This window comes from Odontesthes bonariensis, chromosome 9 (genome assembly GCF_027942865.1).
Source record: "Odontesthes bonariensis isolate fOdoBon6 chromosome 9, fOdoBon6.hap1, whole genome shotgun sequence".
NCBI lineage: Eukaryota > Metazoa > Chordata > Actinopteri > Atheriniformes > Atherinopsidae > Odontesthes > Odontesthes bonariensis.
Genome location: NC_134514.1, coordinates 17,248,235 through 17,271,180, shown reverse-complemented (window position 1 = coordinate 17,271,180; position 22,946 = coordinate 17,248,235). Strand labels below are relative to the sequence as shown.

At 39.3% G+C, this 22,946-nt stretch overlaps 1 protein-coding gene across 2 annotated transcripts in view; it reads left to right on the top strand.

Moving 5' to 3' along the window:
• dscaml1 (Down syndrome cell adhesion molecule like 1) overlaps nucleotides 1-22,946 on the top strand; it is a 106,961-nt gene that overhangs the window by 77,818 nt on the left and 6,197 nt on the right. For both annotated transcript variants that reach the window (XM_075473432.1, XM_075473431.1), the window contains exons 11-31: nucleotides 422-550; nucleotides 730-909; nucleotides 2,164-2,369; nucleotides 4,409-4,505; nucleotides 4,675-4,803; nucleotides 4,967-5,134; nucleotides 5,619-5,689; nucleotides 6,827-7,067; nucleotides 9,946-10,092; nucleotides 10,178-10,333; nucleotides 12,492-12,631; nucleotides 15,251-15,404; nucleotides 18,049-18,166; nucleotides 18,848-19,011; nucleotides 19,117-19,215; nucleotides 20,850-21,038; nucleotides 21,690-21,818; nucleotides 21,977-22,135; nucleotides 22,269-22,424; nucleotides 22,602-22,632; nucleotides 22,762-22,880. In XM_075473432.1, coding sequence (XP_075329547.1) covers nucleotides 422-550; nucleotides 730-909; nucleotides 2,164-2,369; nucleotides 4,409-4,505; nucleotides 4,675-4,803; nucleotides 4,967-5,134; nucleotides 5,619-5,689; nucleotides 6,827-7,067; nucleotides 9,946-10,092; nucleotides 10,178-10,333; nucleotides 12,492-12,631; nucleotides 15,251-15,404; nucleotides 18,049-18,166; nucleotides 18,848-19,011; nucleotides 19,117-19,215; nucleotides 20,850-21,038; nucleotides 21,690-21,818; nucleotides 21,977-22,135; nucleotides 22,269-22,424; nucleotides 22,602-22,632; nucleotides 22,762-22,880 — 2,982 coding nt within the window. The remainder of the gene's footprint in view (nucleotides 1-421; nucleotides 551-729; nucleotides 910-2,163; nucleotides 2,370-4,408; nucleotides 4,506-4,674; nucleotides 4,804-4,966; nucleotides 5,135-5,618; nucleotides 5,690-6,826; nucleotides 7,068-9,945; nucleotides 10,093-10,177; nucleotides 10,334-12,491; nucleotides 12,632-15,250; nucleotides 15,405-18,048; nucleotides 18,167-18,847; nucleotides 19,012-19,116; nucleotides 19,216-20,849; nucleotides 21,039-21,689; nucleotides 21,819-21,976; nucleotides 22,136-22,268; nucleotides 22,425-22,601; nucleotides 22,633-22,761; nucleotides 22,881-22,946) is intronic.

Genomic DNA, 22,946 nt, shown 5'->3' with positions numbered 1-22,946 from the left:
GTGCACATGATACAGCTGTTTTTATGAATCTAAGAAAACATATATTTAACGATTTTATTTTTCATCAACCCTTGTTAAAAGCTATGTATTTTTTAAGTCCCTTATCGCAGATGTCATTATTTGTTAGACATTACTCTAAAGATATATTTCCATCCATCCATTTTCTATACCAATTCAGATGTCTAAATAAATATTTCCTCCATTAAAGTCATAGTGTCATTGAAATATATATGTTGGTCAGGTAAATGTACAACGCCAGCGACTGCAGTTATGCTACAGGTACAAAGAAATTTGCAAAATAATAATTCAAGATACATTACCTCTCAGAAGTTTGGACACACCGAAATGAAATGAATGATCTACATGGTGGTAATGTAGTTTTCTGATTAGACCCTTTTATTCATCTGTCCCCTGTTGCCAGTGCCTCCTCGGTTTGTTGTGCAGCCCAACAACCAGGATGGGATTTACGGAAAGGCAGCAATCCTGAACTGTTCTGTTGATGGATACCCTCCCCCTAAGGTTATGTGGAAGCATGCCAGAGGTGCACTCGGTACATGACCCATCTTTTATTCTTTATGCATCTGATATGTCTCTGTCAGCTTTTCTCTGCCTATTGTTATGTTCATTGATTTATACTATCCAATGTAAATTATCTGCAAATGCAGATGGAGAAAGGTTACTTTATCATAATTACTTGTGCCTGTGTTGGCTCTCTCCTCTTTTGTCCAGCTGGTATTGGAAGCCCACAGCAGTACCACCCTGTGCCTCTAACAGGCCGTATTCAGATCATGGGTAACGGTTCTCTACTCATAAGACATGTCTTGGAAGAGGACCGTGGCTTCTACCTCTGTCAGGCCTCCAACGGGGTGGGCTCAGACATCAGCAAGAGTATGGTCCTCACAGTCAAGAGTGAGTACACTAACACACACGTTAGGCCATCTACTGTATATGATGCTTTGGTGCTCCCAATTTATGCACTAAGTGTGTCAAACCAATGAGCCAGTTCACAATAATGTCCCTGTGGGCATGAACAAACATATACACACAGTGATAGATTGGTGGAGCAAAAGGTGACCATGAACGTAAGAGAAAAGTCATAAAGAGCAGCAAGACTGAATGCCCTGTGCACACATCTGTGATAGGCAGCGTGAAAGCAACTGAGCCATTGATCTTTTGACTCATGGGATCTATCTAGAGACAATCAAAAAGACTTTGAGCTTAATCATTATCTGCAATCAATCTCTCTATCCTGCCCTTCCAGTCAGTAACTCTCTGGGTTATGCCATGCGAAAACGCAAAGGAAAGTTATGGTCAGCATTAAGTAGAAAATCATGTAAGGTCAGTGTATTTAGTAGCCTGCAGTATATTTATCTAGCAAATGAACTGTTCTCATAAGAAAAAAGTTAAGGTTATTTGCATCTTTCAATACCTGTGCAGATAAACATGTATATCAAGGTGCACATGAATATATCTAGTAGTCTCACCTTGTGTTTCTATCACAGGGCTGCCCCTCTCCGGTGCGCTCCCTCTTTCTCCTTCTAGTGTTAGTGTTATTGATTGAACCGTTCCTCTCCTCTGCCTCCTTCAATTCTGTCTGTTTTGCTCAGCGGAGAAGAAGGAAAAGCGGAAAAGAGGGAGGGTGAGATGAATAAGTGATGAAAACAAAACAGCAGAACCCTCTTCAGATCAATATTGTGTGTGTGAGCGTGTACAAATGAGTGTGCTTATGTTGGACTGAGAAGACTGTGTACGGGAGGGATTTGTGGATAGAGTTTACACGAAAGGGAGAGTGTATCGTTTTTTCCTCTTCATTCACCTAGACCCCAATGTTAACTATTAGAGAATTAGAAAGGAGGTTTATTGACTTTACCTCATTGACCACAGCTCTTCATTACTCTACTGCAATGGAACTCAGATACTCTGAGCTCTGCCTTTTTAACCTCACAGTTTTGCTACCTTTCTCTTTCACTTTTTTTGCCCTATACACTTAAATCCTGCTTATTATCCACTTACTATTCCTTTTCCTCCCCCTACCTCTTTAATCTGCCTCTGTCATCTAACATCCCTGTCATCAATCTGTTTACTGTTACCATCTCTCTCCGCTTCACCCCATTTGTCCACACCTTCTCTTCATCTCACACTCCATTTCCTTTCTCCTTCCAGTCCCAGCAATGATCACCAGTCACCCCAACACTACCATGGCTAAGAAGGGTCATGTGAAGGAGCTGAACTGCACAGCGAGGGGAGAATGGCCTATCATCATCCGCTGGGAAAGAGGTGACACGGTCATTGACCCTGACCGCAACCCCCGCTACTCCATAACCACTAGTCCCAATGAAAAGACAGATGAGGTGTTGTCTACACTCAAGGTAAAAAACACATATATAGGCGAGCATCTAGTTGATGAAAACAGACAGCAGTGTGTTTGTGACTCTCACTTATTTGACAAATAGGTTTCAATTTTCTTATTCAATTTTTTTTTTTTTTTTTGCTTTTCTCATTTGTCTAGTCGGGCTCTGTCTTAGTGGATTTATTGCAAAGCGTGCTCTGGTGTGGCATGTCTGCTTTTGTATTTGCATTGCTTGAGGTGCATGGAAAGTGAGTTAGAATAAGAGAAACTGCAGTCGTACCAGTTTGTGTAATATAGGTTGTTGATCTGTGCTGGTTTCCCCACACTGGCAGTAACCCATTATGTATGGGATGTCTCTGTTACTACCCTGTTCTCTCAAAGCTGTGATGTTGATTGACTGTAAATAGAAACTCAGTGCAGATATTTGGAAATTTTGTTCTGACAAATCAATAAAACACTCATATTGACATTTGCAAAATACACCACTAAAGTTGAAATCGGGGCAACAGAAGACTGGAAAAATTAGGCATTAATTAAAAAAACAGCTATTTAAGTTTATTAGTAACAGGTCAGTTACCAGCATAGGAGAAGCTTTCCAAAGAAACTGAGTTCGACATAATGCTGCAGACTATGAGGATTTTTTTTTTTATTAGAGATAATGTTTCTGAAGGGAAGATTCAAAATCCTGTCTGATTTTAATCTTCAGTACATAGTATCATTTTACTGATTCACTGAGCCCAGAGGAAATTTTATGCAAAGTCAAAAACCAAAACAGAATGGTCATGATTTTCAGGCCCTCAGTCACCACTGTGTTAAAAACAGGTACAATTCTTAAATCATTACATGTGTTTAGGATCCTTTCCTAAAACCACTCAATGCCACTGAAAACCGTTTGTTGCCGAGTCCACAAATGCAAGTTAAAACTACCAGTGGCAGATCTGCCCCACAATAAGTGCTTACTGAACCTGAACTAATTTGAGGGACTATGGCAAAATAGAAAACTGCCCTTTAGCCTGATGAAGCAAACATTGATTTTATTTGTTTTGTTTTTCAAAGTCGCAATTGACATTCACTAAAGGCTAAAGAGAAGAGAGACCGTAAGACTCGGTATTGGTGCATAGCTGAAAAGCTAGCATCTGTGATGGTAAGGGACTATGATTGGGGACATAACATAGCTATCTTCCTAGGTCAAACAAGAATGCATAAACATTTTTTGCTGAAAAACAACAGCGGTTTGTGTTCTTTTATTCCCAAACACTTACAGATTTGCTAAAAGAACCTTTTTTTTTTTTTAAAGAAATTTTTAAAAACATGTTGATGATATGGATTGAAAAACAAGTGGATTAACAAATATATAATAATAATGTTATAGTATAAAAATGAGAAAAACATAAACAACTGCTGAATGATATACTAAATTGACTCAAATCTTGGGTTTAAATTACTATTTTAATCAATATTACAGTTGTTTTTGGTGGGGAATTGAGCTGTGAATTTCATTCACTTTTCAGGACATTCTTCATTATGTCATGACTACATTGACCATGAGGCATAGAGCTTTTGCAATATGATGGTGTGAAATGTATAGATATGGATATATATATATATATATATATATATATATATGTATATATATGTAGATATCATCTCTTTCATAACCAACTGGTCTGATGAGTCTTGGGACATTGAATCTTGTATCCCACATAGAAATGGAGAACATAAGTGCATTTGTGCTTTGACAGTGAGTCCAAATTAAATTACACTCTTCAGATTGAATATGCAAATGACTGCTATGATATGACTATGTAGTTATGTATTCCTGCAACTGCAACTCTAGAACTCCATTTTGACTTCCACCTTCACTTGAGACTTCCACAATTTCACCTCTCAATGCAATGCAGTACACTGAGTCACCTACTTAAAGTAGTGTATCAAAAAGAATAAAAACGCCATCAAGGCGCTTCTCCATCATTAAAGTTTCTTTTTATGCTATTTGTGAGCACAAAGATGGAGTTGATATCTCTTTGATATTTCTTTTTCTCTTTTTCCTCACTGTAGCTAAAGCCAGCAGAGCGTGAGGATTCAGTCTTCTTCTCTTGCCATGCTATTAATTCTTATGGAGAGGGACGCGGCCTTATCCAGCTAACTGTGCAAGGTATCCTGTCAAGTCTGAATGCATGCACTGTATCATGTCCTCTTTAAATGAACAAAAACTACCAAAAATTCTCCCTTGTTATCTCGAAAGTGGTCTCTCTTTTGGTGCCACCTTCTCCTACTTCTGTCTTGCCTGTTTTTTTTTCACTATCTTTCTTTCAAACCCTCAGAGCCTCCTGACCCTCCAGAGCTGGAGGTGCGAGAAGTGAAAGATCGTAGTATGAATCTGAGGTGGACTCAGAGATTTGATGGAAACAGTGTTATTACTTCCTACGATATTGAATATAAAAACAAAACAGGTAAGCAGTGCTCAGCTTTTTGTGCCTCCTTTGTTTTTTCACTGAAACCAATGAAAAGCAAGTTGAGAGTTTACTTTTAGATTGAAAATATGAAATGCCACATTTTCAAAACGTTTGAAAATAATGTTGTCATTGACAAACTTTTTACTCCTCTTTTTGTCAGATTCCTGGGAACTGAAGCATGCCACTCGAAACATTTCTCCCACAAACAATCAGGCCAACATAGTGGACCTTCACCCTGCCTCTGTCTACAGCATCCGCATGTACTCCTACAATTCTATAGGCAAGAGCGAGGCCAGTAAGGAACTCACAATCAGTACAGAGGAAGCACGTAAGTCTCTGGAAAGCACTGCTTTCTGTGCAAGTGAATGCAAGCAAATATTTGGCTTTAGCATTTTGTGTTAGCTCTCTCCGGGTACTCCGTCTTCCTCCCACCACCCAAAAACACGCATGTCAGGTTAATTGGTGATTCTAAATTGACCCTAGGAGTGAGTGTAAGCATGTCTCTGTGTGGCCCTGTGATGGCCTGGCGACCTGTCCAGGGTGTAACCTACCTATCGCCCAATGACAGCTGGGATAGGCTCCAGCCCCTCGGTGACCCTGAGTGGGATTAAGCGTGTATAGAAAATTAATGGATGGATTTTGTGATAGCAGTTTGCATCTGTTTGGACATCTGTCCTTGAAAATGTATTTTGTATTGAATAATGAAAATATGTCTGGAGACGGAATATTTTTGGAAATCAGAAAAGCTGAAGAATGTTGGTTCTATATTAGTGAAATGCCTCTGCTGAGCCCCTTTTTGTCTCCCTCTGTAGAGCCTGATGGTCCTCCAATGGAAGTAATACTACAGCCAGTCACCTCTCAGAGTATCAGAGTCACATGGAAGGTAAATTAGTATATGCATTTCCTTTGCTTTCTGAACAGTGTTGGTCAAGTTACTTTTAAAAAGAAATTAGTTACAGTTACTAGTTACTGCTCCCAAAAAGTAATTGAGTTAGTAACTCAGTTACCACATTGTAAAAGTAATTAGTTATTCAGCAAAGTAACTGTGGCGTTATTTTTTACGTTCTATAACATCTTTAACATCAAATATGTTTATATTAACTGATTGAAGAATAAAAACACTATATACAGTCATTTAGAACATTCGGTATTTATTTGAACTCAATAGATTGCAGCCTGCCGTATGATGCATAGAAATAAATTAATAAATAAATTCTGACCCGAAAAATCGAGTGTTGTTTGTTTTCGAGTGGCTCCGTCTCCTTCGCTGGGGCTCACGCTAGCTGCATTTGGGCTTGGGGTTGGGTTAGCAGCTGCAGAAGCATATTGTCAAGCAAGTGTCATATTCGCATGGGTTGATGTAAGGTGCTTCATTAGATTTGAGTTTCTTGAGGCAGACGTGGATAAAGTTTTTTTCCCTGGGCGTAGCGTGCATGTTACGTACACATTCTTGCCTTTTATCTCTACGAGTGAGAAGTAGTGCCAGTAATCCCAGTTAGAGAACGCTACCTGTGAACTTCCCTTGCTCGTCGCCATTGTCCCTGTCTTGTGTGTGTTTAGTCGTAGTCGTCAGCGCCTGCAGTGAGACAGCGTGAGTAGATCATCCGCCCACCCAGCCAATCATCATCGCATTTGCAACGGTGTCATCATCCCCACCCCTGCTCTCTCCAGGCAGCATGCAGCTGATGTGTAGCCGAAAGCCTACAACCAAATTGTAGTACCGCGCCACTTTATATTCTCAGTAACGATAACGGCGTTGTAACGAGGGGAAAAGTAATTAATTAGATTACTCCGTTACTGGAAAAATAACGCCGTTAGTAATGCCGTTATACTTGAACGCTGTTACTCCCAACACTGTTTATGAATAAGTGTGTACTTATCTTTTGGTGTGGCCTTGCCACGCCGTTTTTTTTCTCAGTTCTTTTTCTCAGTATATGTGTCTTGCTGTGCCTGAGTCATTACATAATGAAACTGTGACTCGTGACGGTGACTTGTCTTTTCCCAAACTGTGGTTACTTAGGCTCCAAGGAAGGAGCTGCAGAATGGAGTGATCCGAGGTTACCAGATTGGTTACAGAGAAAATGGCCCAGGCAGTAATGGTCAGTACAGCATTGTGGAGATGAAGGCCACTGGAGACAGTGAAGTCTACACCCTGGACAACCTGAAGAAGTTTGCTCAGTACGGTGTGGTTGTTCAGGCCTTCAACAGAGCCGGCACTGGGCCTTCCAGCACAGAGATCAATGCAACAACACTAGAAGATGGTGAGGATCACAGGAGCCAACACGTACTAAAAGTCTCAACATATATGAAAGAGGTTTTTATTGACTCTTGGTCTATTCATTAGTGTAAATGTGGGCATCTTAAGTGAACAGCAGCTGTAAAAGTACAAATTAAACAGCATGGTGCATTATGAGCAGTGGGAAATTAAACTTTCAGTCCTATGAAATATCACCCTCTGTCTGCTTTTGCTCTGATCGACATTTACTGCACTTTTTCTCTTGCTATTGTTCTTTTTGCTCTCTCACTGTCTGATATCTGTCATATCATGCCATGCTTTGTAACGTACAATTACTACATTCTCTCTGTTCTCCCAACAACAATAAATGTTTGCTGTTGGAATCCAAATTGTTCTTTCAAACACCAAGACACAGATTGTCTCACAGACACAGTGCAGTGCAGAGAGCTGAGTGATATCTGTACTGGAGATGCGACATGCCTGCGGATTTCAAGGGGGTAAACAGAATATTGCTGAGTGTGTCAATGGATGAATACGTGAATTTGCTGCTTAAGCAGCAAAAACTTATTCTTAGGGTAGACACAGTGGTGTATTTTCAAACAGCATCATGCATTATTGTTGGAAATATATCCAATAATTCTGGATAAAGCCTTCGAGATTGGCCATCTTGTTTTTAGGGTATCCAGACAAACAGTCATCTGAAAATGGCAGTAAACAATAAACAACAGCAAAACAATGAACAACACAACACAAAAACTAAATGACTGAAAACCTTGATTTGATCAAAAACAAAAGAAATCACTTTTGATTTCCCCTTGAAAAAAATGTTTGAAAATTAGTGATGAGGAAATAGTATAAGATAGCAGTGATGAAATCCATGTCTTACATCAATTGGAAACCATACAAGTCTGTCACACATTGCAAAATGGTGTGTAAAAAAAAGAGCCAACTAATATTAATCTACAGAGTCTGTTGTCTATTACTGCTGTACGCACAGTGGTAGCCGATCTAAAGATTGGAATCTGTTGGAAAAATGATTAAATGAATGAAACAATTCTCAAACATCCTCAGAATTAAAAATGGTAAAAACTCAAAGTATGTGAGGTTAACTGTAGACTTCTGGGAGAGATGGAAGAGATTGAAGAAAAGCAGTAAAATAATAGGACAACAGACCACTGGATTTTGTGTATATTGTTTGGCTTGTCCTCCAGACCATGCAACTTTTGTTTTATTTCCTACAAAGCAATATCTTAGTTTGCATTATTTTACTTTTGGGCATGGAGAAATAGAAGTCATACATGAAATGCTTAAATAAATAAAATACATTTTATGAAAAAATAAAAAAATGTACGTGAAATTTCTAGATATGTAATTGTTTTGTTTTTGTGTGTTTCAAGACTTTCATTTGCTATTATGCTTTGTAATTTGACTATTTCTTTTTTTGTAGCATACATATCAATAAATATGCACACACATACACACACACATAGACACATGCGTCACATAAATACTTGTCCACCCAGTGAACAGTTGCCTGAGCCCCATTGGTCCAAAGGAGACAGAGCCCTCCAGTTCTTTCCTGTGGCTGTCACCGTGGCGACAGTGATATTGATGGCCATTATGATAATAGTGATAACAACAAGCATACTAAAAATAATTATAATTAGCTTGTCTCTGTCTGTCTTTCTCTCTTTCCCTCTCCTAGCTTCCTGCTGTAATTATCCACAGCTGAACGCATTGTCTCTGCTCCCTCTTTTAATCTTTTTCTGCCTTTCCCTCGTTTTCCTGGCTTTTACTTCTCTTCCTTGATTTCTCCCCTCTTTCTCTATCCCCTCATCCAGATATCAGCCTCCAAAAAGACTATCAATATAATATAGTAAACTCGGCTCACAGTTTTTTTTTGAGGGGGGGGTTCAAAGATCTGTTAATGCAAAACTCTGTTTGAGTTTTTTAATCCTCCTGTCTCTTTTCCCTCCCTTCCTTGGTCCTCCTCCTCCTTTCTTTCTCTCTTCACCAGCTGCAGAGAAATTCCCTGGTGGACTTGGTCCAGTCTATCTCTTTCATTGCACACTGTCTTTCAGGCAGCTCTCTTCCTCTCTTCCTGCCCTTACTTTCCTCACAAGTTGACTTCTGTTCATCTTTAACACTGGATGTTATTCAAAGCTTGAATGACTAGTGGTCAGTGGTAGCCAATAGCAAAGACACCTGGACTAGTGGGGGACAGAGAGAAGCTTGTATGCAGAAAGAGAGATGGTCCTTTAAATCAAGCTAGATACATGTCATGGTCTTTTTTTTATCTGATAAATAAAATACAAAATAGATGATTAATAGCCTGAAGAAACAGCCCCAACTGGAACTGTCCAGAGATCCCATATTTGCCTACAATGCTTTTTACCATATTACATGGTGCTGAAAGGCAATGGGCCCAAAATGGGCCTATTTAGGTCAACCACAGTGCCTAATACCTGTTGGGCTCCCTGTTGATTCTGTTTAGATCCCTAATGGAAATTTGTGCAATGGCTCTAAATGGGCAACACAAATGGGGCCCATTTTGAGTCCACCTATCACCCAGTGTAATACTGCATCAAATCCACATGGGCAAAAACACTTGGGCCAATTAATGGTGCTAATATGTATCCCATGGACAATACTATATGCGGCCAGTTTTAGCCTATTTGTTATCCATATACAGTATCCCCTATACAAATGTTGGCTTGAAAGAGGTCTAATAATTCCTTGATTTTGTGTGTTGGGCTCAGACATCAGACTGTGATTTTCATCCTTCAACGAACAGACCTTTTCTGTTTAATTAAACTTTTGAAATACATTTGGTTTGATAATGGATTATACATGGTGGAGATAACTTATTTGACCTTTTCCCTTTACTCTGTCTTGGTTTTCAGTTCCCAGCCAGCCTCCTCAGAATGTCCGAGCTATCTCTGTAACATCTGATGAAGCAGTGATCACATGGTCCGAGCCTCCAAGAATGACTCTGCATGGTGTATTGAAAGGATATCGTATTGTGTTTTGGGCTGTCTATCCAGACGGAGGTGCGTTTAAGCATGTTAAACTGTGACTATGAAATGGCTCAGTCCTCAATCTGACTTTCTCTTTTATCGTTGTTCTTTTTTTCAGAGTGGGGTGAAATGCAAAACATTACAACCACAAAGGAGCAGGTGGAACTTAGAGGCCTGGAGAAGTTCACCAACTACAGCATACAGGTGCTGGCCTTCACACAGGCAGGGGACGGCGTCCGGAGCAACGTTTTGTATATCCAAACCCGTGAAGACTGTGAGTCCATATTGTAGTTGCTTTTTATGAACAGATAAACCAAGTAATGAAATGACCGACAATCAACAATACTGTTTCATTTGCCTTGACTACTCTTTGGAGCAGCTTGAAGGGTTTTTCCTCTTCTTTTAGGCAGCAGTGTGGGAGGCAAAGAGCCAGCGGGTGTAGAGGGGGTCTTTGTAAGGCTGAGGTTGCTGATTAACAACCTCTTTGTGCTCTGATGTGCCATTACCAGTGCTAATGAGAATTAAGAAGCCAAAAAGTGTGTGTGTGGTTAAGAACCCTAAGGGTGTCAGTCTGTGTGTGTGAATATGTGGAATTGTGTGTGTCTGTGGGGTTAAGTGTGTCTTTGCATGTGGACCTGTCTTTGCGTTAGTGTGCGTATATATATGTGAGTGTACATGCGTTATTGTTTGTGTGCAAGTCTAGCACACCACCCAGCACAAAGAGAGGGATTAATTCTTTGTGGCTTAAAGAGAATTAATTTTGTGCTTACACTGGCGGGTTGTGGATTACATCCGTATCCGCCTCTCCTCTCCCTCCCTGGGGCCAGTCAGAGGAGGAGGCAGGCGTCTAGAGATGGAGAAAATGAGGGAGCGCAGTAGAAAGCGGGAGCAAGAGATTCTAAGAAGTGTCATTTCAGAAAAGGCCTTTATTCTCTCTGCCTCACCATATCTCTACTTTATGAGCTGGCCTCTGTGCTCTTCAAGTATGTGTGTTCCCTTAGTTTCTTTTTTCTGTGTGTGTATGTGTGAATGCCTCTGAATGTGGCATGTTATGGGGAGCAAACTGTGTGTGTCTTTTTTACCACTGATGCGGGTTGACACTGTGTCCAGGGGCAACCTCTTCACAAACGATATCTGTCTCTCTTGGTCTAACCCTTCCCTTTGCCCTCGCTTCTGTCTGTAGCACATGGAAAAGTGTTTGGAGAGGAATTTTACAAACAGACGATTCTCAGCCTGTCATTTTATGCCTCTGTCTCTTAGATGTGCAAACACTTTAGACAGTAAGCATAAGATGTATAAATGCAGTCATCCATTTCTCATTGTTATTTGTAGCTCTGTCTAAGGGCCTGTGCACAAAGAGGGCTGTTGGTCCCTTTGAATTTGTGGATGTTTGTAATGATTTGTGGATTTCATGTTTATTACAATACATTTATGTTACATTGCTAGATATGTGCTCAAAGGTTTGCCAGTATTCTTTTATTTCTGTAGCTTCGCTATTCATCACTATATTTCAACCTCTGAAAGTAAACAAAGGTACTAAATTACACAAATGAGACAAAAATAGTGTTAGCACAACAATCAGTTCTTATATTCTATATATATTATTTTCATATATTCTTCATACAATTCTATGTGGTTAAAATTAGCAGTTAATCTAAAGGTGTGTTGTGCTCTTTAATTTATTCAAAGAACAGAGATCTACCAAATTTAGATCGTCACAATTTGCCTGCAGAAATGTTTCATGACATAATCAATGTATACATGACTGAAATTATCAAAAGAGAAAGATCCCAAGGGTGAGATCTGTAATACTCCAAAAGGCCACAAAGAAGTCCAAGGTCATTTTTGAGTAACTAAAAGGCCTCTCTCATATTCATTCAATATAATGCTGTTGAATCCTCTATCGGCTGAAAAGTGAACAACACCGGTAAGCAAGACAGCAAACAGAAAGCCAAAAAGAACATTGCTGCCCATCTGCAGTTTGCTATAAAGATCTTGTGGACAAACCAGGGGAAACATTGAAAGCTGCTTTGTGGATAGACAAGGCTAAAACTAGTTTATTTTTTTTTTTCAAAGAAAGGACAACTTTTCATTCCATCTTGAGAACCTTATCCTATCTGTGAAACATGGTGGTGGTAGTATCATAGTTTTGCCTGTTTTGCTGCATCTGTGTTAAGATGGATGACAACCACTGATTGAAAGATTTATTCTTAATTATACCAAAGATGTAGCTATTAGTTAACAGCAGGGAGAAATGAACACCTATTACTGTTTATTTGTTCTTTTTTTTTTATGCAAATAACTTATGACAATAAGCTATGTATTGTGCAAGAATATATGAAAAACTTTTATGATAGTCAATATAACATAACAAATATAAAAAGTCACATTTTGATCTGCCATTTTATTCCTCTCTCCCTTTTATGATTCAGACCCTGGACCCCCAGCTGGTATAAAAGCTGTGCCCTCCTCCGCTAGCAGTGTCGTAGTGTCATGGTTACCCCCTCAAAAGCCAAATGGAATCATCCGCAAGTACACCATCTATTGCTCCAGCCCCGGGTCAGGCCAACCGGTAAGTTACAAGAGGGGCGCATGGAGTTTCAGAATTGACTAATGAATGAAAGAGGAGAAAACATAGGAAGACCAACCCCAAACATGGCGGAGTGATGAGGAGGACATGATCCTTTTTTACACAGAAAACAGATTCAATCATACATAGAAAGATAGAAATATTTCAGATTAATTAGGCGCTGCCCTGCATGTGTGGTTTTATATTTCCATACATGTGTGCGGACTACTGCTGCAGTCTCAGCAAGATGTGTGTGTAAAATGAGCTCTCCTCATACTGCAGTGTGTGCATGCAAACTCACCCTCCAGCCTCATTTACATATCTGCGTCTCATCACGTTGCCAGGACAACCTCATCTGTTCATCAACGAGGGTAGAAACAAGCTGAGAGCAAATGCACACTCACGCAGAGACACACACACACCCAAATAGAATTTTAAATATATACGTATACGGTGTGTAACTCATGTGTTTATGACTTTGTGAATTCATAAGCTAGAAACAAATGCTGCTAGCATACAAACACACCCAAACACACGCACACGTGCACCTGATAAATATACCTTTCAAGAAATATACATGTCTTCTCCTTAGTCTCTCTCATTCACAAATCCCACTTTCTATCTACATATCTATCCATCTATCTCTTTCTTTCAGTCCCTTTTTCTCTCCCCGAAGCCCCCTGCAGAGTTCGGGATGATTACTATGTAAATGAGTGCGACTGGAGAGAGGGAAGGAGAAACGGGGGGGTCAGACACACCGCGCGGGGAGTACTTTTGTTCCTCTTTTCATTATCTCGCTCTATCGTTCCCCGGATCACCGCTATCTCCACGCTGGAGGAATATTTTAATATCCGTTACAGCAACACACACTCTGTCACTCCTTCCTCCCAACATCTACCCACCCATACAGCACATCCATCCTTCTATCCGTCTATCCATTCCTTCAATCCATACCTGTGCTGGCACTGGAGAATATACTGTAGAGACAAATGTGCAGAGGAAGGCTTTTATGTTTACGTAATATTCAGATGGGAAATTGCAGAGACCATGGTATTAGAGGATAGATGTGGAGGAAAGCGAGAAGTGTGCCTGAGGATGACCAGCAAAAGTGGAGTCAGGGGAAAAATGAAGAGATGGATGAACAACGATGGCAAGGAAGGAAGGGATGGTGCAGTGGGTAACAAATAGTTGGACATAAAAGAAGAATTGAATAATAAGAAGCCATGTGCATTCCTCCATGAAGACCTGCTCATAAATGTGAAAAACAACATGAACACTGGAATCTATTTGCCCAGAATAAACCGTTGTGCAGACAGCAACACTGAAGTGTCTTCACGGGTTTTTCTGGTCTGGCACGTTTACTGACTCTTCATTCCATTTGACACTTATATCACAAGTTACTGTCAGTCAGAAATGTAAGCCACTGTCAAACTGATGGGGTGTAGTAAAAGGTGATTTACAAGGCAAGGAATGAATGAGAGGTGGTGTCTTCTGGCACACAAATGTGCTCAGTTTGTGTTTTCCATTTTTACTCTTTAATAACATTGATAATTTAATAATGATTGAGAGCACAGCAACAGGCCGAGTGGTTTAGGATGAATGTGCAGAAGTGTGTGCATGTGTATGGCGTGTGTATATATATCTGAATGTAATGATAGATGAGGATTGGTTGTACGGGAGTTGAGGGAATACAGGTATTATAGGTGGGTAGGTGAAGAGCGACACAAAGTAAAAAAAAGCATGTTCTGTATGTATGTGTGTGTGTGTGTGTGTATATTTGTTGAGGGGACCGTGATGCCTACATGTCTAGACAGCAGACACATGGCTGGGTTAAACACGCTGCAATTACACATCCACCTCCAGGTCATGTATGCCACTCTATGTGTGTCTGTGTATTTATGCATGAGTTTGGTTGTGTGGGATCACTTCGCTTTCTCTGCCTGTTTATGTGACTCTCCTTGCCCCTCCTCCACTGCTGATCCCTTCTGCTGATATGAATGTTCATGATATCTCTGAATGACTCATTTGCCTGTTCCCTGTTGTCTTCCTCTCTCATATCTCTGTTTGCCCTCCCTGAGGAGAAGAGGGGAGGAGAGGGAGTGGCCTGTACTTGCCCCAGTCCATCCCTCTTCCTTAATTTCATCCAGCATTACCCACTACTCCTCCATGCCTCCAGCATCATATGTCCAAAAGGTTTTGTCTCAGAATAATAGAAAATAATAAGATGTCCCAAAATCTCTCTCCCGACCACCTCCCCATGTTTTCTGTTCCACTTGTGCAGAAGACCATAAGGTTGAGTTTACATTAGGACGATGTTCACTCGGTCCTTCACATTGGATCTGCGTATTTAAAAAAGTGACAAAATGTTTTTTTAATCAGATAATCAAGATTTTTCCGGCGACACTTTTAATTCCAAAAGGTTGCATTTGCTGTTGGGGCCTTTTTCTAAACCAAACTTACTTTTTATTATTCATTTATTTTGATTGTATTTTATGGTTGTTCGCCTTAAATTTATCACCGCTTGTTTCTGCAGAACTATACAAGCCAAGATGAGAAAAGATTTTATCATACAATCAAATTTGTCCTTGAATTTTAACACCCTCCATCCATTGTTTTTACCAGCTCCCAAGCGAGTACGAAGCCAATCCAGAGCTGCTGTTTTACCGAATTACCCACCTCAACCACCGGCAGCAGTATCTGATCTGGGCAGCAGCTGTCACCACTGCAGGCCGGGGCAACTTCAGTGACAAAGTTACTGTGGAGCCGGCTGCCAAGGGTGAGTTCCTCAGTAAGAAAGTGGCTTAGAGTAGTAATGCACCAGCACAATGTCTGACAACCAGAATTCAAACCAGGATGAACAAATTACTATATACCACTTGAGTCAGTGATTTTACTCCTTACAGTGAAAATATTTTCGCTTTAATTAAAAAATAAATAAATAAATCCCCCTTCAAAATAAATACTCAGAATATTCAGAGCGAGTTTTACTGGCATAAAGAGTGACAGAGGACATTTCGATTGCAAAGTTTCCTCTTTAATCCGCCTCAATTTTTTTTTTCTTTAAAATATGTGAACTCACGACAATGTCAGTTCTGCCTCCCAATGTAACTCTGCAGTCCAACAAACCTACACTGTTTGAGATAGACAGCTCCAAATGATTAGAATACCACCAAATACCCTACAGACGCCGATACAAAAGGTTCTATCTGTATGTAAGTCTCTGTATTTTTGATTTTGTACACCAGAAACACAAATTTCACACCGATGCTTGCGATAAGGCGATGTGACGCTCGCAGGTGCAAAACAGTTTCAGTAGAAGTTGCATTTTTTCATCATTGAAAGTGGTTAGAGAAATTTGAGCGAATTGTCAGTCTGCCTGAGATAGAAAGTTGCATTTAACCTCACCATGGCAACCGCAACTGTCACTTGAAGCTCACAGCTGGTGAGTTTAGTAATCAACAGCATCCGTGATCTCTGTTTTTATTTTCCCACAATCTGATCAATTTTTTTTAGCTGTTAACAAGATACAAGGTGTGAGCAGTTTCGGCAGTCCCACCACAATTTCTCCAGATATCTTGTTTACAAATGTGGTCATGTAGAAATGCCAAAAATCTTTGTCTTGATTTAAAACAACACTAGATAAGTTTATGAATATTAAAACACTCTGCTTCTGACTTAATTAGAAATTCATTGACTTTTGTTATGTACACTTCTTGATCTCCTCGAGGGCTAAGATACCACAGTTCAGGACTTTGGTGTCCAGCCCCGCACTACAGCATTGCTTTGCGGTTACTTGACATTTTTGTGGGCTTTTGATGTTGTCCTTGTGGCCTCTTCAACATGACACCAAATTCATGTGTATGGCTGTACATTTGCAGGGCTCACATGGAGATTTGTTCCTATGACAATGGTGTGACAATTTGACAACTGCAGGGGGAGCCAAAAATCAACAACAAAAATAAAAATAGTCAAATTCTCTAGTGATACTCAAAAAAAAACATTTTTTAATGATTTAACTGGAGGCAACAACAGTAACCTTTTTTCAATAAAATTATTTTTTATTGTTTTTCTTAGTTTTTTTCTCTCTCTTACAAGCTGCTCTGACACTTACATAGTTGATTACTTCAGAAATCTTACTGACTTTGTCATGAATAAAAAAAAAAACATTTCTCACGGAAAATTTAAATTAATATCCATCAGCTCATTCTCATTTTGTCTCTAGCTCTATATACTGAAACCAGTTTCCTCTTGTGTCCTCAGCATTTCCCTCTGAGACTGTGTTCCTGTCTGTTAGACTTTACATAGGTGTGCTATTGACATCTGAGTTCAAGGTTCACCAGTTAAATTGCCAGACTCCAGTCAGGGAAAAAAAAAAGAGGCAGAGCCAAAGGAACGACGGCCAAAGAAGGGAAAAAAAAGAAGTGAAAAAATTATGCAACAGGGGTAGACCTAATGAATAAGCATATGTAGCACTGGCAGATGATTTAGGAAAATTAGGATAGCGATTACAGTCAATCTATACGATTTTAATTAAAAGATGGTATAAGGTTACATCTGGACTCTTTGGACTCTTCTACTTTTATGGGCTTTCCTTTTGTTGAGGTTTTTGTTTTTTTTGTCTTTCTTTTTTCTTGTCTGTTTTGCATTTAATCCTTTATGTTGATTGCCTTGTGTGTACACTTTTTAAAAAAAAGTTCAATAAAGATACATTGACAAAAAAAAAAGATGGTATAAGGTGTGTAAATAGTGTCCCTTCACTATGTTATCATTTTCTATATCTGTTCATTCCTTTGACTTCTGAGTGCAAAGGATTGTTGCACTCAGTGTGTGCTCGTATAAGTGTGACTCATTTGATCAGCAGCTGTAAAAGGCAGTGTCCTCCAGGCCTACCCACTCAATACTTAATTCAACCTTAACATAAGTGCACTAGAGCACTAGGATCAAGACACCAAGTGTGAGCAAGAATGAGAGAGTGGGTGGTAAAGGGTCAGAGAAGAAGAGCGTTCTGTGACTGAATGAATGGGTATTTCTTTCACACGCTCTTAGCTCCTGGACTATATATTTCCTCTTCCTCTGTACTTTGCTGAACAATGTCACATTTAACTCAGATTTCTTCTCCTGTAAATCACAGGAAATACAATTTGGTTTCATTCTAATTGATCCTGCTTATTGAAAGTCGTGAGAAACTGATCAATGTTTGCATATTCACAAATGTATTCTTTTAATATTATTTTTCAAAATATTGATTCTTTATTGGATTCTTAACCACGGCAAGATTATCCGATTGGAGCATAATAACTAGGTAGCTGCCCTGCATATATTATGTTCTTTTTTCTGTTAGTTTGAACAGCCTGTTTTAAAATTAGATTTCACCTATGCACTTTTCTGTTTTCAACATTCTTCTCCTCATTCTCGAACAGCCCCAGCTAAAATCCTGTCATTTGGGGGTACAGTGACTACGCCTTGGATGAAAGAGGTGCGCCTGCCCTGTAGCTCAGTGGGTGAACCCACACCTACTATAAAATGGACCAAAGACAGGTAAAAATCTGCTCTAGAAATATTGCTTAAAGCTTACTGATAGAACAACAAAAAAGCTAAATTAAAACATTTCATTTTTGTTAAATGATAAATTAGTTCATGAGATGTGGCTGTAACTGAACATACATTAGTTCAAGTGACAAAGGGAGGAAAAAATACACTAAACCAAAAAAAGGCAATGAAACCTATATTTCTTTGAACAGTTTATTATTCTACTTCACAGTTTGGGGTTTTATTTGGTGTTATGATGATTGGATATATTCAGTAGATTAAAATATGAAGCCAATGTTTATCTCTATGGAGCATTTTCTTATTTTTTCTTTTTCTCTTTCCAAAATCATCACATTTATAATGTCTTTAACTTTGGGATCATTGTGTTCAGTATATGCATTTATGTTTCCGTGTGTATTTATTGTTTTTTTTCAATGTATATATTCTTCTAATCAATTAAAACATTTGACTCAGTGTGTACAGAGATAGAACAGATCAATCGAGGATTCTGGATTGAATTACTGTTAAAGTATTTGCTTGGTTCAACAAAAGTGATGTCCTACCTAAGTTTATAGACATCTGTTTTGAAATGCTTTGACAAAAGAATAACATCTTAACATGATTTGCAGTCAAAACTAAATATCTATATTCCCTCACATATGTTGATTATCTCTTCTTCATTTCTATTAGTGAGGACACAGCAATCCCAGTGTCTCTCGATGGACAGCGCCTCATTCTGGCCAATGGGACCCTCGTGCTGCGTTCTGTCAAAGCTGAGGACTCTGGTTACTACACTTGCACAGCCACCAACACACTGGGCTTTGATACCATTATAGTCAACCTTTTGGTGCAAGGTAAGAAAATGACAATAGTGACTGATTTTAGTTGTAATGTGGATACTTTGTTGTTGTCAGGTACAGATGTTTTTGAACAGTCAACGCTTGTTCTGTCTTCCTCAGTCCCTCCAGACCAACCTCGTCTAACAGTCTCCACCACCTCAACATCCTCCATTACTCTTGCCTGGATCCCGGGCGATAATGGAGGCAGCTCCATCAGAGGTATGTTACTCCCCACCCAAAAAAAATGTTTCTTATCTAGTCCCATATACGTACTCTCATCACTTTCCTCTAATCTAGAGCTGACATGTCTGTCATGTCTTTGTCTACCCTATCTGTCCCTGATGTGTCTTTTTACCTGGCACATTGTTGGTGTTCAGTCTGATCTATTAGTTTATTGAATGGTGTCCTGGTTTCACGTTCCGCTGTTGACTGTGTGTCTGTCTGATTATCTGATTATTGGTGATCTGTGTGAGCCTGAATGGGCATGAATGCAAATCTAATTTCAGTAGCTCTCTTTTCTGTCCTATTTGTCTGTATGGGGGTGTTGCAAGATCATCAATCTGACTTCTTGCTCTTTATTGTACACAATCAAACAGCCAACACATATTGACTTTAATGTATTGTTTCAAGACATAACTGCAAGACGGACTACTTTTTGCATCAATGGATTACAAAAGAAACAATTGTAAAGACGTTTCACATTCAAAATGGGCCCCTCCCTTTTTTCTTTTTTTTAACCATTTTGTGAAATAAATTTCAAGGCCTCCAAAGCTGAATGTATTTCTTTCTGTACCTTAAACCAATCTGCCAGAAAGGTTCAGGAAAAGACTCTTTTGTGCATGCATTATGCGCATGCAAATAGGAAGCAATAACATTTTTTGAGCAAACCCTGTGTTGAATGTGCAGCTTTGTATTCAAATAATGTACTCCACCAACTTGTATTTGCATATGTCATCTTGTTCCTCATAAATGCATGAAGTCTATCTGTATATCTTGTATGTATATCAAATTGGCTGCATGTCTGTGAGCCCATCTGTGCAATGTCTGCAGTGCTGAAGTTCCCCATCAAGCATCTATTCTTTATAATTAATAAAGTAGCTTCTGTACACATTTTAGCATGATGTGAGTGCTTAATGGTAATAATATCAAAATACACTGAATTACAAATTCACAATTCTGGAGGTTGGAAGAGTCTTGTGTGTAGAACCAATGTATTTTTTTTCTAATATGTTCTATAATTGTATATGTTGTTTTGATCTAGTCTGTAGCTGTACCCTTCTTTCTGCGATCTGCTTTGTTCTTCTGTATCCTCTTCTGTTCTGTGACAGACAGAGGGTGACTATAAAACTTATAAACACTGCTCAATCTGCACGTTAACCCTTCTAATGTTTTAGACTGTTGAACCATCTGCTAGAGCAAGAATGAGGAGAATAAGAGTTCAAAGAAACCCAGAGAAGGAGACATTTATATACGCATCGTTACATACAGACAGAAGGAAAGACAGACAGAGGATTAGATGGAAAGTGTCTTAGAGCAGGAGGGAGTTGGCTCTCCAAAGCAGCTGATTATAAAAACAGTCACTATATTGCAAACCCTCATTTGCATAGATGCTCAGTCAGCGCCATCCCAGGCTTAGGGTATGTAGGTAACTAATGGCGGTATAGATGGAGAGCAGATAGTTCTCCAACAACTCGGGCATAACTGGGTTCGAGAAGTACAGTATTTCATTGCCATCTAGTGGAGAATACAGACACAGGCATCATAATGTTTGAAAGAAATAATGTTTGGAAAGAGCCAGGTAATAAACAAAGCAATGCTTATTTTCATTGGTGCATGTCTTTCTTTTTATGCAGGTTTTGTGTTGCAGTACTCTATTGACAACACAGAGGAATGGAAAGATGTTTTCATCAGTTCTACTGAGCGCTCCTTCAAACTGGACAATCTGCGCTGTGGCACCTGGTATAAAGTCAAACTGGCTGCCAAGAACAGTGTTGGTGCCGGACGCATCAGTGAGATCATTGAAGCAAAGACTCATGGGCGAGGTGAGAAAGAAGACAGGAGGATTGAAGAAATCACCAAGAATGGATACAAGTGAAAAGACATAGAATACTGATTTTCACAAAGGAGCAGCAGATGTCACCTAATTGTGGTGGAATTAGAGCGATAACAAGAACTGTAATTTTCAGATTACACTCGGATGTGAGAGCTCTATGTGATGCTTTGAAGAATGACATGTTAAATACTACATGTAGAATAGTACAGAGAACAATAGAACCATTAAAACCTGCAATAATAACCTTCACATTAGTGCTTTACCCAATGATGATTCACCCTGTAAAATATTCACATGGTTCTGTTTCTATGAAGCTTCCTAAATATCTGACAACATCCCAGATTTATCTGGCACACACTTAAACAAAAATAATCTAATTCTGTCATATTTAATTACAATCAGTCAGAGGGACTAAATCAATATTTTCACTTCAAGATTTTTTCATAGAAATTTGCTGAATTGGCTCTTTTACTCAACAAAATAATACTTCTTCCACCACTGTTAAGGAACACTGCTGTTGAATCATGTCGCCCAGCTTATGTTACCTTATGTTCCTTATTGCGCTGTAAAATATCACATTAAATCAAATTCTCTTGAAATTCTAAAGTGACATAAACGAATGATGATTTTGTTTTCTCAGAACCTCAGTTCAACAAGGATCAGCCCGTCTTCACCCACATCAACTCCAGCCACGCCCGGCTCAACCTGCAGGGTTGGGCCAGTGGAGGCTGTCCAATTAGTGCTGTCACACTAGAGTTTAGACCAAAAGGTGGGTTTCTCAGTTTTCAGTTTATGTCACTTGGTACTTAAACAGATACATTAAAAACTAAAAAAGTTTGGTAAAAATGTGTAGTCATTTAGGGTTATTCTTCTATTGAAGCAAATAATAAGAGATTAAACTTAACATTTTTGTGTGCACATGTGCAGGGACATGGTCATGGCAGAATGTGCGCACCAATGCCACCACAGATGTGTTTCTGGCAGAACTTCGTGAGGCCACTTGGTATGAACTGAAGATGAAAGCATGTAACAGTGCCGGCTGTGGCAACCAGAGCTCTCAGTTTGCAACACTGGACTATGATGGAAGTGAGTAAAAGACTGTCTTTGTTTGGCTTTTCATCTGTATACATGATCACGTTTACTGCTTTAATAAAAAGTTATTAAAATTTGATAAATAAGAATGTTGTCATGAAAGTGCTGTACCTGATTTCTTCTACAGGCACAATTCCACCCATTAAATCCCCCCTGGAAAAGAACGACGATGTCAAGAAGCTGTTCTCGATTGCTTGTCCTGTGATTCTGGTCACTCTCGGAGTTGCACTTCTCTTTATCATTCGCAAGAAACGCAAAGAGAAGAGGCTGAAGAGACTAAGAGGTGAGAGAGCATGTAAGAAGAGAGGAGGCGAGTCGTAGGAATGAATTTGGAAGAAGAGCAAAGTTGTCTCCAGATAGATTCCTGAAGCAGAAGCAGACTTGATTGACTATCTTGAAACAAGTTTCTACTGTTGCCTTTATTCTAAAAGAATTAATTATTATTTTTATATTATTTTAGATGCTAAAAGCCTGGCAGAGATGCTTATCAGGTAAGCTATCAGGTTTTTTTTGACCATCACATATTTAGTTTTACTTAAAATGCACTTCACAAATCAGCATTTCGCATTTTCACAAAAGCGTTAACGATTGTGTATGCTACTCTCAAATCTCTGGATTAGTAAGAACAACCGCAGCTTTGACACGCCAGTTAAAGGACCTCCTCAGGGACCACGGTTACACATCGACATCCCAAGAGTGCAGTTGCTAATTGAGGATAAAGAAGGCATCAAGCAAATTGGTGAGAGGAAAACAGAGAGAGAGTTGTCTGTGTTCACATATATATATATATATATATATATATATA